The sequence below is a fragment of the Stenella coeruleoalba genome (assembly GCF_951394435.1).
Source record: "Stenella coeruleoalba genome assembly, chromosome: 5".
In the NCBI taxonomy this organism is placed as follows: domain Eukaryota; kingdom Metazoa; phylum Chordata; class Mammalia; order Artiodactyla; family Delphinidae; genus Stenella; species Stenella coeruleoalba.
The window spans coordinates 98,871,552-98,886,404 of NC_137150.1; the positions used below are offsets into that span (position 1 = coordinate 98,871,552).

Here is a 14,853-nt window from a genome sequence, read left to right on the forward strand (position 1 = left end):
TTTGGTGGATGTGCAGATAAGAAGGGAGATGGTCATAGGAACTCATCAATCTCACCAGCACACTCTCGGTGGAAGAGTTGCTGCAGAAAAACCCACCATGTGTATTTTTTAGGTGTCATTTAAGGGACAAGAGGAGAACATCTGTTCTTTGTGGCGGGGTGGGAATTTCTCTCTTATGATAGGTGTCTCATTTTTAGAATCTATTTAAATGAAGAGGTAACCCCGGGCTTCCTACTCCATGGGGCCAAGCATGTTTGTTTTCACTTCTCTATAACCTAAGTGAGGTACCCCTTTCAGCGATAAGCTACAACATGATTCATTAAAATTTATATCTGCTTCTTTTGTTCTTCAAAGAAAAATCCTCTAGGACACTAGGGATTGCGTAAAACATAGACCCTAGTTCAGAAGCAGCCACTTAGGATGAGAGTCAGGCATTTTCCCCAGTGAACAGAATAATTCAGCCAGCCTGTTTCTGAGCTGTCGCTCAGCACTCTCTCATGAAGATTTTAAGGCATTTTGACAAAAATACTGAAATTACTGTATAGGATAGTTTCTAGAGTAAAGAGCCCAGGATACATTAGACCTTAATATATGAATAAATGCTGTGAGGTTCTTTGCCCTACACACAATCTGATTATCGGTAATTAAATAAGTAATGAATGAATGAATGAACAATCCACTCTGTCATAATGCAAGAGAACTAATAGAATGAACATGGAAGAAAGGCCTGATCTTTCTTTGAAAATTAGGAAGTATATCTTTATATATTAACTCACATTTATGTACATTATTTTGAGCCAGTTTTCCTACAATCAGGCCCTTAAATCCTTTCCTATTATCCTTTTTCATTCAGAATATAATCTTACTTTTTGCCCAAAGATTCCCTTTTTTATCGAAGTATTTTAAAAATCTTTCATCCAAACATTTCCTTTATTTCTTAAAGACAAAATGGGGGAGAGGAGGAGTTGGTGAATAAATTAAGTATGGCAGGGGAAAATGTTCCTGTTTTGCCTAGGGGAGAGATTTGGCTCTCAAGGGATGCAAAGGGGATTAGGCATCTAGACTCACTGAGTATTTATTCATTCTTTCAACAATCGTACTGAGTGCCTTTTTTATGACAAGTACTGGGTTGAGAGTTAAGAACAACACACTGTCTCTGGCTTTAAGAATAATCAGCAGAGTGCCAATGTCTGTGCAAAATGGCTTGCAAGAGCCAATTGTTAAATTTTAAGGCTGTTAAATATAAGCATTATTAAAAATTAAATTATATAAATATACAATTAAATAAATTATTTTTAAAACGAAGGTAATAAATACTTAAAACTCACCACTTCCTAACTACTTTACTACATGTCGCTATTGTCTATTCTCCATTATTTATATCTATTTATGTCTGGTAGAAATACTACACTATACTGTACTATACTATCCTATAAACTGTAGTATACTATAATACACAAAACTATACTTTACTATACTATACTACACTATGGGCTACACACATCTCTGTCATATCTGTAGCTTGAAATCAGCTATGGTGGCAGTATTTACATCATGGAAATCAACAAACACTACAAATAGGGCTTTTTTTTCCAGGGGAGCCACTTAAACATTTACCAGCTCATCCAGGAACCTAATGTAGAAGCCAAGAGGGTCCTTGAGATTGCCAATTCAACTGCTACTGCAAATAACAAAGGGCGTGGCAGAGACTGTGGCAACTACAGGCTATATGCTCCTCTGGGGGCAGAGGCTGGTCAGGTCATGACTTCTTATAAGACAACTTGAGCCTGGTATTGCCAGATTTTCTGATTTTTCAAGAGAAAAATTCAGATTTTCCTGTGAAATTTTCCACTTTAATACACCATATGGGCTATCCAAAAAATGTCTGCAAACCAGCTCCTAATCTGGTCCAATTTCTTCATTTCACAGATGAGGAAACTGAGACCTCACTGAGCTCATGATCTGATAGAGACACAAGTTAAGTCATGGAAACTGTCGTGTCTCAAGTGGGGCACTCTCTCTGGCTGGCTCTTCCACAGAAATGCTCGTCCGTGTACATTTTTCCTTTATAAGAAACGGGCTGTTGACTAAAGTCAAGTGTGTATTCCTAGAGTCATGAGTTCAAGGGCAGTTCAGTCGAAGCCACAAGATTCACTCCGTATAATGCACCATGTCCTCTCTAAGAAGTCTCAAAAGCATCAGGGACCTAAAAATAAACATTGGATCCAGAATTATCAAGGTTTTCTTTGTGATCAAAAATTGGATCAACTGATTTTCCTTCCGACTACTTTACTGCATTCCTTGGATTGGCATCAAAGGATGTGAATTATCTTCGTAGCTCTCAAAATCAACTTCTAAACGGGCTTTACAAGTATATTGCTACACACAAAGTATAAACATTTCTATTTCATCCTATTCTTAGCAGCACTGGGTACTAAAATTTTTTGTTTTCTGCTCATTTAATAGGTATAAAATGGCATTCATACTTTTAATTGTTATCTCACTGTTAACTCTCTAGATTAAATATTTTTTAATATGTTTCTTAATTATAGCCTCTCTTGGGTAAATAGTCTATTTAGTCAGGCCTAGTCGTTTCCAAGTCCTGATCCTAGTAAACTAATCAACTATATAGGCCCTTGGGAAAGCAGTTTGGTAAAGCAACCAGCTGAGTATGACTCAGTTAAAATGAGTTTTTGTCTTTCCACTGACTAAACACCAATGTATCAGAATGAGTTGGATGTATTTGCTTTTCCTCAAGCAGTTCTGGTACTTTTTAATTCTCTGCCTAGTATATCCTCCTCAAAGACCCCTTTATTCCCCTGAAACCACTCAAAATCCAGCCCTTCCTTCCCCCTGAACCCACACTTTCTTAGTGACAAAATTATAGTAAAGTTTCTGATACTGACAAGAAGGGGGAACATAAAAATATGGTTCCTTTGTTTCATCCAGAAAGAAAAAGGTTCTAACTCAAAAAGAAAAATGATAACTATTACCGAGCCTTACCTGTTGTTTCTCAAACAATGTTCATAATCTTTCTTTGTGGGGAAAGAATAAAAATGCTGTAATGATTAAGAATGCTATAAAGATTAAGAATGCTGTAATGATGCAAGACTCTTCCGTGAGTTGAGATTTCTTTGTTCTATCCCATTGGCACCTAGCCTTCTAGAAGACCCTCTCCTCAGACAGAAGTCACCCAAAAGATTTCTTTCAGTAACTACTAAAAACAAAATCATTTTTTCTAGGAAAGGGAAGAGGGCAGAAGACAAAGGGGCTTAAAATTATACATATATGGAATCAGGCCAGAAAGCTCTGAGCTAAATCTGATTCTCTGTCATAAACTAATCCCCTTATTAAGCATATTTACTTTTCTTGCCTTTGTTCTATTTCAGTCTTCATTTTATTAACCTTTCTATATATGTTTTTTTTTAATAAGCCAGAGGTCTTCAAATAGGGCACTTATACTCCTAGAGTATAATGTTCCCCTTAGGGTACATGCAAGCTAGCAGAGGGGCACGTGGGCATGGATAGTTTTAAAATAATTATTTCTGGATCTCTGACTTCCTCTGACCTCTTTCCTAAAACGGATCCTCCTGAAAACTTGCCTGCAATCTCCTCTGTAGCCTCCCTTTAATGATTGCTCTGTCCCATTTGGCAAAATAAAGGCATGCCTCTCCCTCTTCCTGAATCTTAACTATGTGTATTACACCAGTGTATAAACTCCTCCCAGGTACAAAGAAGCCTTTACAGATATTGTTGTTGAGGTAATGGATGACTTTAGTTTAAATAACACATCCTTTTCCAAACTGCGTGATTTTCTTTTTTCTTTTTTTTTTTTTGTGTTCATCAGTATTGAAGTAATAACCTAATTAATTTGTCAGGTTACAAATCATTAGAAATAATTGATGATAGACCACAACGTGAATTTTGGAAAATAAGAAGGAATTTAAATAATTAAGTTACATTCCTGAAACAAAATTTCTTGCAATTACATGTACTTACATATATATCAACAAAGTTTTTCAATATTTTCATCTATAGAAGTGAAAAGTAGGATCAGGAAATGTAAATCAAAACTACAGTGAGATATCACCTCATACCTATTAGAAGGGCTTTATCAAAAAGACAAGAAATAACAAGTGCAATAAGTAATATCCATATACAGATACACAAAATAGGGAAAATGTACCATCACTTTATTAAGAAATACTTTTCCTATAAAATTTAATTCATAATTTTAATAAGTATTTATCAACATTTATATGCATTATGTTTTGCTCCATTTGCAATAGTCACAGAGGCTAAAAAAGATGATTTCAATGTGTATACATATATTCTTGCAAAGAAGTATGATGGGGTGATAAAATTCAATGAAGGAAATATTGGATTGGCCAAAAAGTTCATTCGGGTTTGTCCGTAACATCTTACGGAAAAACCCGAATGAACTTTCAAATAAAATGGAAATAAAATAAAATACAAATTCCAAGAAAACAAGGAATGAGATAAAACTTCTGGTTTTTAAAGAGGAGTTTATTCATGTATTTTAAAATGCATAAAGTGGGTATTTTAGGTTCATTGGATACATTAAAAGGAGGAATATGTTTTATTTTAAATTATTATCAATATTTAAGTAATTTTAACTTTTATGATGAAAAAATTGTAGGTGTCTACTTAAGTATGTGTGAGGTTTTCAAAATTCTTTTAGAGGGTATCTAAGCCACATAAACCTCTTTGAGAAGTAGATGTATAAATATTTTGAGAAGTAGATGTATAAATAAAGTCAAAAATAAATAAAGATGGGACATCTCACTGTACATCAGAAGAGCCCTCGGGTAAAAAAAGGTGTGTGTGATTTGAGGTACTGCCAAGAGTGCCTTTCATAGCAGGCTGCATGTTCATTGTTCTGGGGATTCTTAATTAAGATTTATCCCTACCAATCTCATGGAGGGTTATACTTTTGAAAGGAGTATTAGAGATTGCCGTTTTGTTGTGTATATTACTGAAGAAGTTCACAAATTTCCATGAATTTCCACCCAAGGTTACATTCCACTTTTCATAAAATAATAACAACTAGCTAGCTTTTATAAAATGTCTGCTATTTTCCAGACCAGTAGTTCTCCAGAGAAATTGTTATAAATGCAAATTCTCATACCCTAAAACTGTGGAATCAGAACCTCTGGGCATGGGACCCAGCAAACCTGGTGATTCAGATGCACCCCAAAGATAGTATTTACAAAACATCTGGTAGGGGGCCTTGAACACAGTAGGCATTTAATAAAAGTTAGCTGCTATTACTTTTTCAATAAATGGTTCATCCTAGCTCCCTGAAAGAAGTTTTCTAGTTAAGAGATCCTTGGAAGAAATAGTTCTATGTGTTCAATTATTCATAGGATAAAATGACTTATGTTTAAAATCAAACTCATTTGTCTTCTACTCAAAACAGATTTGTTCCTCCAACTTCGCCATTTCTATTAATGGCAAAAATACATACATAAATCTCTGAAGGTTTCAGCCAGAAACTTCTCTAGTTAAAGACCATACTAGGTGATCTGAGGTGCCCATAAACCTGGACATATTTCTTAAACCAGCCGCTTCAGGATGTGAAATTCCCACAATCAAAGTCACTTTATTGAGTTAGGAAATTGCGTTCATGAGTCTTATGTTAAAATTTTACGTGTGTTTCCTGAAGAAGACATGTATCAATGGAAAAGTCAGTCAGGAATTCAGAGTAACTAGAATTCACCTAGAAGACCCCTCAGTGTCTTGTGTTATTGCTGCTGCTGACAGTGATGACGGTGATGGTGACAGGAACGTTCTTCTGGAAGAGGCAGTGAACTAGGTCTCGGGCACTGGGGATGACGAGACAGCAGCATGTCACATACAGAGGAGCTGTGTGCGCTTCCACAGATATTCTGCCGCCACACTTAGAATACGTCTGGGAGGTATGTGTCACAGCACAGGAAATGAGTCAGGGAGGCCCAGTAACTTGCTAGAGTTCAAAGACCCAGGGAGGAACGGGCTTCACTCCCAGATCAGGACTCCACACACGCGGGAGAGGCCACACACTTTGCCTTTGCCCTAGAAAACTGCAGATGAAAATAGGCTGCACCTGCTTCACAGCTGGACCTGACCTTAGGTCCAATCAGCTGTCAGATCATCCATTTTTCCCTGGGATTCCTCTCCATCCATGCCCATCGCCTTCTCTCAGGTTCCAGAATCCGCCATAGGGGTACTTCCTCTAATCTCAACCAGCACCCATAATTTTTGCACATTCTGTCTTTGTAAAACACTATTTTCATCAGTCTACAATTTTTCATGGTTTTTTTTTTTTTTTTACTGTCTTAGTGCAAGAGGTAGTTTAACTTCAGTGACTCTAAGAATCACTTAGGTAGCACATTGAATGCAGATGCCTAGGCCCTGTTTCCTCTGGTTCTGGTTTAGTTGATCTGGGTTGGGGTCCGTGGATCTGAATCTTGATCACCTCCACCCAGGTGCTAGTAACCAGGTTTTCCTACTATAACCCACATTCTGAGAAACATTGCCTGTCAGGATCACATCCAAACTCAGTTTATCATCTAAGGTGCTCCAAGATTTGCTTACCTGCCCCACCCTTGGATACTAAACAGTAAATGCTGGCAGATCTTTGGCTATATGTAATATGAACTGAGAAAATGAGCTTTTATGTGTATATTTTAGAGCATATCATGTTGAACACAGAAAGCTAACCTAAATCAAAATATCCAGAAGCATATGTATCTCAGAAGCATTTTTCTCCCTTGGAGGTACAGCAAACAAGAAACTAGAATGAGGAATGATGACAGTGCCAAAGTGTGGCCCCTGAAGTATTAGCAACTTCTCCATATAGAGGACCAGAATTCTGCAGTGAGACCTGGATTTGGAGGTGAGTACTATCTTTACAAAACTCTTGTGTCACAGTCCATTGCACTGTCAAAAAATTGAGTTGAAAATTTGAAGGAATTAAGACCAAAACACAAGACCACCAATTTAAAAAAAACAAAAAACCTTTTACAATGATCTTCTCTTGAATAAGAACAGTTGATAATTTATGCATTTTAAATTAACCAAAAGACTCATTTTTTTCTATATACATTATCATAAATAGTGTGTTTAATAAATAGTGTGTGTTCAAAAATAGTGAATGTATATACCTTGCCCATACAGCAACATATTGTTTTAATTAAAATTTGTTAAGTTGGGTTATATGATAATATTCATAAAGTCTTGTTGAACATTCTTATGAGCTGCAATGCCTGGCTTTTGTTGAAGAACTAGTCTGCCAAACGCCACGGCTTCCCTCGAACCACCTCTGCTGAGGATTTTTCCTTTATTTACTCCTAGCAACAAAAAGTGATCAAAATGTTGGAATGCCCTTTAACGCACTGTGCTAAGCCCTTTAATGCACCGTCTCGTTCCACGCTCACAGTGACCCTATGAAGTAGGCGTTATCATGATCCCTAATATTCCAGTGTGGAAACTGGGGCTTAGAGAAGTCAAGAAATTTTCTCAAGGCCATGAAAAAAGCAGTAAGTGGTGGAACCAAGATGCAATGGCTGATGAGAACAGAAGCAAACCACATTAGAAGGATACACTTGTAAGAAAGCCTTTCCTCCCGTCAGATTGTTTACTGTGCATGTAGTTGCATCACTGAGGGTACCAAGTTTCCCAGAGATGCACAGGATGTGGTAAAATCCACAAGGTAAACTGAACTCTCCGTCTTACTGCTAAATCCATCCTGACCCTCCTGTCATTGACCTAAGGTCTCCCACACCTCTCCCACCTCCCACTCAACTTTTCATGCTAGAGCTATGGAGGTGAGAGAAGTGAGCGTGGTGGTGAGGAGGCAGGATCCCCCAGCAGTAGAACAGGTACCGCTTTTCGATAAATAACCAATGCTTCAAGTACTCAGCGTGGGGTGAGGAGAACTTGATACTCATCATGTTGTGGTTATGACAAAGGGAAGCACAACAGGCGTGTAGGTACCCTAGAAAACTCATTTGTTAACAGGGAAAATTTAAAAGTACATCAGGTAGCTGTTATGTTGAGGGTTGTTTGGTTTTTGTCCTCATTTCCTGGAATCCATTGGGTCGCAGTTCTAAGGGTATGGTTTTGATTTCATTAGGTTAGTGATGCAAACTTTAGCAAGCATCAGAGTCACCTGGGGGCTCCTTAACAGCCAGGTTACTGGGCCTCCCCCACAGAGGTTTCGATTCAGTAGATTTGAGTGGGGTCACCAATTGTCATGTCTTATAAGTTCCTTGGTGATGCTGATCCGAGATCACATGTGATAACTACTGAATTAGATTATCAGCATCAGATTAAATCATGGTGAGTAGAATTTGTTTGTTTTCCAGAGCATTTCTCACACTTATTGAACCTAATTTAAGATTTTTAGAAGCCTCAAAATCAATCAGGTTTAAAGATGTGTGCGTTTCTGTTGTTTTGGGTTTTTTTTAATTATAGGTCTATTTTTTTAATCTTCTTTTGTTTTTTTTTTTTGTTTTTGGTTTTTTGCTGTTGTTGTCTTACATCACTACTTCTCAGATGTGTCATTAAGGATGACAATTCTCCAAAAGATGCCGGAAATCTAACTACCATTCCCAACAGACCGTTTATTTCCCCCAAAGTTTTGCCCAAAGTTTGGAGAATATACTCTACAACTCTTACTCGGGTATTCTGAACCTTGGTCTCTATGATTCTATAAAGAGTTTCTAAAATCTTTTCCCTCTCATGGTTTAGTTGGGGAAAATCTTACAAAGTTAAACTTGCCGGGCTATGGGTCCTTTGAGCCATTAGGGGGCTCCAGACGCACAGGAATGGCTTGGAATGGGCCTCTCCCGAGTAGCGGTTAGCAGTTCAAAATGATGTACTCTCTTCAATACCGATTCAAAAAGCTGCCCTAATTCCTGTCAGGTTAGGTTCCTCAATTAAATGAACTACTATCCTAGAGGAACGGGTTTTATGGGCCTATTTTAGACCATTGAAAGCCAGAAAGATTAAGAGAAAAATTACCGTCCTTGAATTTGGACCTTGAAACAAGCATGCTACACTTTGTAGCTCAAAGTGGTCCAAGGACCAGCTGCAGAACCACCTGGGAGTTAGTTAGAAATGCAGAAGATCAGGCCCCACCCCAGGCTTTCTGAATCAAAATCTGCATTTTAACAAGATCTCCAGGTGATTTGAATACGCTTTACAATTTGACAAGCACTGTCATAGATTACCAAGAGCCGACCCTCTACTTTTATCTTAAAGCATTTATGCCTCCATTCTCCCTCCTATATATCATCCTCATCCCTCAGAAAAACATAAAACTGATCTTAAAATTCCACTTCTCTTGATCTGTTAGGGATACATGTTAAGAATTTTTAAAACATTTTTTTTTCCTGAGGCTACTTTGTGGGGTCATTAAAAATGCAATTTATATGTACTATTTAGTGGCAGGTGGCAAATCATCCCACGATTAAGAAATTTTTCTGACAATCATGGACTGGGGCTAAATGGTATCCAAATGGCTTGTGTGTTCAGTCAGTTCAGGCAGAAAAATCCATAAATTCAGTCAGAAATGTCAGTCTGGTAGCCCTGTGAAATATAATCCTTAACCTTCTCTTGTCTTGGTCAGAACCGCTTTTTATACAGGTGACCCCTTCTCTGTTCTCTCAAGCCTGCCTTCCTGGGAAAATCAGCCTGCAGGATATAAAAGACAGGCTTAAATTTATCTTCTCTTTCTTTATACTTGTCCATAACACAAACACACACACATACTTCTTTCCTCTTGAGCTAAATGTAACTTCAGCACTTCTCTTGCCTTAATATTTTCCTAATTAGCCTTAACAGTAAAACCAGCTGCTACTGCAGTGTCTTTTATAAAGCATTAGAAGATTAATTGACTCATTATGTGGAAAAAGGAGGATACATATTTAAGGGAGCTTTTTGTTTAACTTGGGTTATAAATTGCAGCTCATTTTCTTTATTTACACTTTCCCTACCCTTTACATCTCCCATAACTAAGGGGTTTTTTGGTTTTAGTTTTATAGTTGATGATTTCTTTGTTTCTTTAAAGTGAAAACAATTCAGCATCTAGATACTGACTACTGAGTCAAAACAAAAGCTAAAGCTCTAAAAGCCGCTTGTGTAGTCTTTGCTTTCACACAGGAGGACCAGATTGGGAGCCAGAGGGACCTGGCTGTATTCCTGCATTAAACAGCTCTAGGTTGCAGGCAAGCTCTTCAACCTTGCTGAGCATGAGTTCCCTCATATCAAATGGAGTTAAGATTGATTCTACCCAGCTAACTAATGAAGTGGCTATAATAATAACATTAGATAATATATAAAGTATTTTAAATGCACCTCACAAATAAGATGAATAACTTTCATTTAGCTCTCCTTATTCCAGCATGCATAAAACCAGATAGATGATCTAGCTTTATATATATATATATATAAAGCAGTATAAACATCTATGCCACTACCTAGTTAGTGATCCTGGGAAATCAACACCTAACTGTAATAGTTAATAGTCATTTAATTTTTACTATATTCCAAATGCTTTACATAGAGAATTAATAAGAGTATTTATGAAAGTGTTATATTTCGTGTTCTATGTATTACACATCAAATAGATACTGAATAAGTTGGTTAAGACATTTGAATGTTAGGTTAGGCTAAGGACTTAACATGCATTTTTTCATTTTGTTTCACAGCAACCCAATTAGGCACATACCATATACTTATTTCCCCTATTTTACAGATGAGCAAACTGAGGCTTAGAGGAGTTAAGGATTTATAGACGTTTAATTTTGTGTGTGTGTGTGTGTGTGTGTGTGTGTGTGTGTGTGTGTGTGTGTGTGTGGTACGCGGGCCTCTCACTGTTGTGGCCCCTCCCATTGCGGAGCACAGGCTCCGGACGCACAGGCTCAGTGGCCATGGCTCACGGGTCCAGCCGCTCCGCGGCATGTGGGATCTTCCTGGACTGGGGCACGAACCCGTGTCCCCTGCATCAGCAGGCAGACTCTCAACCACTGCGCCACCAGGGAAGCCCCAGACATTTAATTTTAACTCGGGTTTATGTGGCTACAAATTTCATGTTTTTTTGTTTTGTTTTGGTTTGTTTTTGCTTTATTGCCACTTTTTCTCTGGGACTCAGCTCCTGTTTTACAAAAAGAATGATCTTTGGAGCTTTTATCCAGCTCCAAAATTCTATGATTCTGCATCTTGCCTTTACACGCCTTCACCCTCCACTCTGTCCTCAGAATGTCAAACCAGAGTACAGAGGCCTAGACCCAGGAGAAAGTACACTTGGGCATCAAATGCAAAGGAGACAAAAATGAGGTTAGACAGCATCTGAAGACAAACACTTTCCTTTAAGATGGAAGATCCCCACAAGAATAGAAAAAATGAAAGGGAAGAAAGAAGAAATCTAAGATGTTTCCAGGAACCCATTCCTAAGAGACAAGCCATACTATTACCCCACTGTCAGTCCAGCCTTCAAACAACCCCGAGGGCCCAGTGCTTGTCCAGTGGTGGCATGAATGTCCTTGTATGGTGGCTTTATAAGACTGTTCCTGGATTGCAGAGATAGTCATCAGTAAATAGGTCCTACTTACAAGTCATGAGATCTTGAATCCAAGTTGTGTTCAGGTTTTGTCCTAAAATATGCTCTCTGTAAGAAACACTGGATCATTTTTTAGTGAAGAGTGGACTGATTGTCTAAATGTTTGAATGTAAGATTGGGAATTGTGGTTTGCAGTCCTAGGAACAGTTTCACATTTTTGCTGAATTGCAGTAAGAGTAACATTTATTCTGTGCTATTTACTGAGTATCAATTAAGTTTACTGTATATTATTTCTAGTCTTTCAGTAAGTCTCCAAGGTGAGTACTACTACTGGACTTATAGCTGAGGACACTAAGCTTAGAGATGTTACTGACCCGAGATCACACGTGAGACATGGAGCTGGATTCAAACTCTGGTCTGGACTCTAATGCCAGAATTTTCTCCAGGACATTCTGCTCCCTGTCCAAGACCTGTCCAATCCCTTCAGTCCCTTGGAGTATTGGAGTTAATGGGAATATTTACTCATCCTGAAAGGCCAGATAGGGGCAGGGATGAGATCTTTCCATGATTTTTTTATTTTGATAGCTCTACCAATTAAAGAAAAAAGACAACCAAACAAAATAAAAGCATCAGAGTTAAAGCTGATAAAGGAATAATACTGAGCTGTTCCCAAGTTAATGCTTAATCATAATTATCATTAAACAAAATTTTAATAGAATTGTCATTATTAACATTACAGGAAGTAATTGGTCCAATGACAGGAAGTAGTTGGTGGTTAAGGTGCAAGTAAGGTATTCCTAAAGCCTGAAACAGAAATATATTCTACTGACAGGCCCAGTGCCTGGCCAGCTGATACCCTTGTAAGTAAAGAAGGATATTGAGGGTTTAGACTTATGGAATAGAAGAGGGAATCTGGGTCGATAAAGTGAAGGTAACGTCAGCCAATTAATGGGGCAGGGGGGTCATAGAGGGTGCACAGGGACTGGCGAGGCATATCTTGTTTTATAGTGTGCATTTAAAACACAATAATTAGGTGCCTTATTAAATTATATGCACATATATGTCACATGTAGCACATCCAGACAATAAGGAAGGAGGTTTTTCTGGCCAGTCCCTTCTAAATCCCAGAATCTTGACTGAAACAGCCACCTGGGATCCATCTAGGCAAGATTTCTGTTTTTTCAACAACAGTTGAAAGCATTTTTTAACTCGGGACTATAAAGTTTGAGAATTGGTCACCATGGAAAGAAAACATACGAAGACTATATGTATAAATATACAAACTATTTGAACATATATATACATCAAATTTCATACACAATACTAAATAATGAAGCTATTAACATCAGCATCCCCTCACACAGGAACAGATGAAACCCTCTGTAAGGTGTAACAAGGAAATGTCTTGGTCTCAGTCTGTTCTCTGGGTGCATGAGCCTGATTCTGTGAGGCCCAACGGCACACCAGTCTCAGCACTTGTCTGTCTGAAGTTGCTCCAATTCTGACTTTCAGAATACTCTCAGCCACACATTTCAAAGGATGTTTGCTTTATCCCAAATGCAGGTTGTGGTTACTGATGATCTGGGTAGCGACATTTCTGAATGTGCAGCATCCCTGTGTAGCACTGTACTAGCAGTGTGTTCCTCTAGCCTGCCATGCACTGCCCAAGTGAAAAAGGCTGAATTTTTGGCAAGGGAGGAAAGGCTCCCATATTTACCAAAGTCATGAACTCCATGACTACATCCACTCCCTGAATGTGTAATAATATAGCAATAGACAATGGAGAGATTTATTGTTAAAACTTGAAAAATAATTCATTTGCAACGTTGATCTGTCTCCACTTTAAATGTTTCCAAAATAATCCTGATTCCTCGTTATATTACCCATTCTTCTTTCTGAAGGATCTCCAGTGCCTGTGGGTTATAGATGTCCAGGTTGAAAGCCTTGACAGCATTTCAGAGGTTAACATGGTAAGTTTCTCTATGAGATACTTTTTCTGAAAGGATAGAGTCTCAATAGTGTCAAAATCACTGGTGTTTTAATAAATCATCTTAATTATGTATGTTACTTATTTTTCCTACTTTGCTTAATAAAGTTGAAGCTGCTTTACTCTCTTCTATCCACTTCTTTCTACCTCTGATTAAAATTCTCATTCCTTTCCTCCTCTTCTCTTTTCCTTCTAATGGCTTTACAGTGGTGCAGCACTGAAGGACATGATATATTTAGCTATGTGACATGAACCAGAAACAATTGCACAAGAAGAAAGGGTGATCATAATATACGTGAAATATGAAGTCACAACCATGAGTCCTTACCCACAAAATGATAAACACCTGAATCTGGGTTGATAGAATGCTTCCAGATTTTTCAGTTCATACTAACTTTGCTTATCTGTAGAAAAACAATAGCAGAGAACAAAGGATTTTTTAAACTCATAGGACTAAAAATTTAAATTAAGAAAAGTTTGTCCATTCCCTTAGAGTTTCTAGAAATCCAGAAGAGACTGCCCTTATTTTATTTTTGCACTGAAATATTTGTCATTTTTATGGAGTAGTACTTGCAAACCACCATCACTTAAAACTTTAAACTGATTGATTATTATCATTTTCCTTTTAGCCTTTTCCTGTTTCCTTTGCCATTTTATATGCTTTGCTTTTTTGTTTCCTCTTCCCCATTCCCCCTAACCCAGTTTTACCATTTTAGCTATATTTATGTTTTAATATCCCCTACCATAATTTTTCCGTTTCATTTTCTCTACTCCCACTTTAGAACTACCGAGTCTACATAATTACCAGAATTGTGTTTCATTTAAGTAATTTTAAGCTTTTTTCAGGTACTTTAAGAATAATATTTACTTGCACAAACATATACATTATTGATGTAATTCCTTTTTACCTACTACTATTCTGTTAATTTGTTAATGTCTCAGAGCTTTGTGTAGCCCATTTTAGTATATTTTTCTATGCCAAATAAAAAGTGCGTTATAGTTTCAAATTTTCAATGTCCATTTCCTTGTTCTTACCTAAGTGATGTATATTCTTATATTTGAATCACTCTTTCCATCTAATTTTGTTCTCTTCAGTTGTGTTGTCTTTTCCATCATCTCCTGTAGTTGTCTTTCTTTTGTTTCCTATCAACATTGCACTAGGTGCAACTATTAATGACAAGGGCCCTAACAGGTACTCACTGGTAGGATGCAGCTTTGAACATGTTTTGGTTTTGGTTGTGGTTTCAGTTTTGAATTTGTTCCTACCTCCCCCCAAGTTTTAGACAGTTTGTGAATGCCG

The 14,853-nt window shown here is 37.6% G+C and overlaps 1 protein-coding gene across 1 annotated transcript in view; it reads left to right on the plus strand.

Annotated features, from left to right (window-relative positions):
* Positions 1-6,747: 6,747 nt before the first annotated feature.
* The window catches only part of GABRR3 (gamma-aminobutyric acid type A receptor subunit rho3), a gene marked incomplete at its 5' end in the record, with an annotated part of 32,271 nt that continues 24,165 nt past the window's right edge, over positions 6,748-14,853 (plus strand). The window contains 4 exon segments of the mRNA XM_079921443.1: positions 6,748-6,843; positions 6,847-6,898; positions 13,468-13,487; positions 13,489-13,536. Of these exon segments, the coding sequence (XP_079777569.1) occupies positions 6,748-6,843; positions 6,847-6,898; positions 13,468-13,487; positions 13,489-13,536 (216 nt within the window).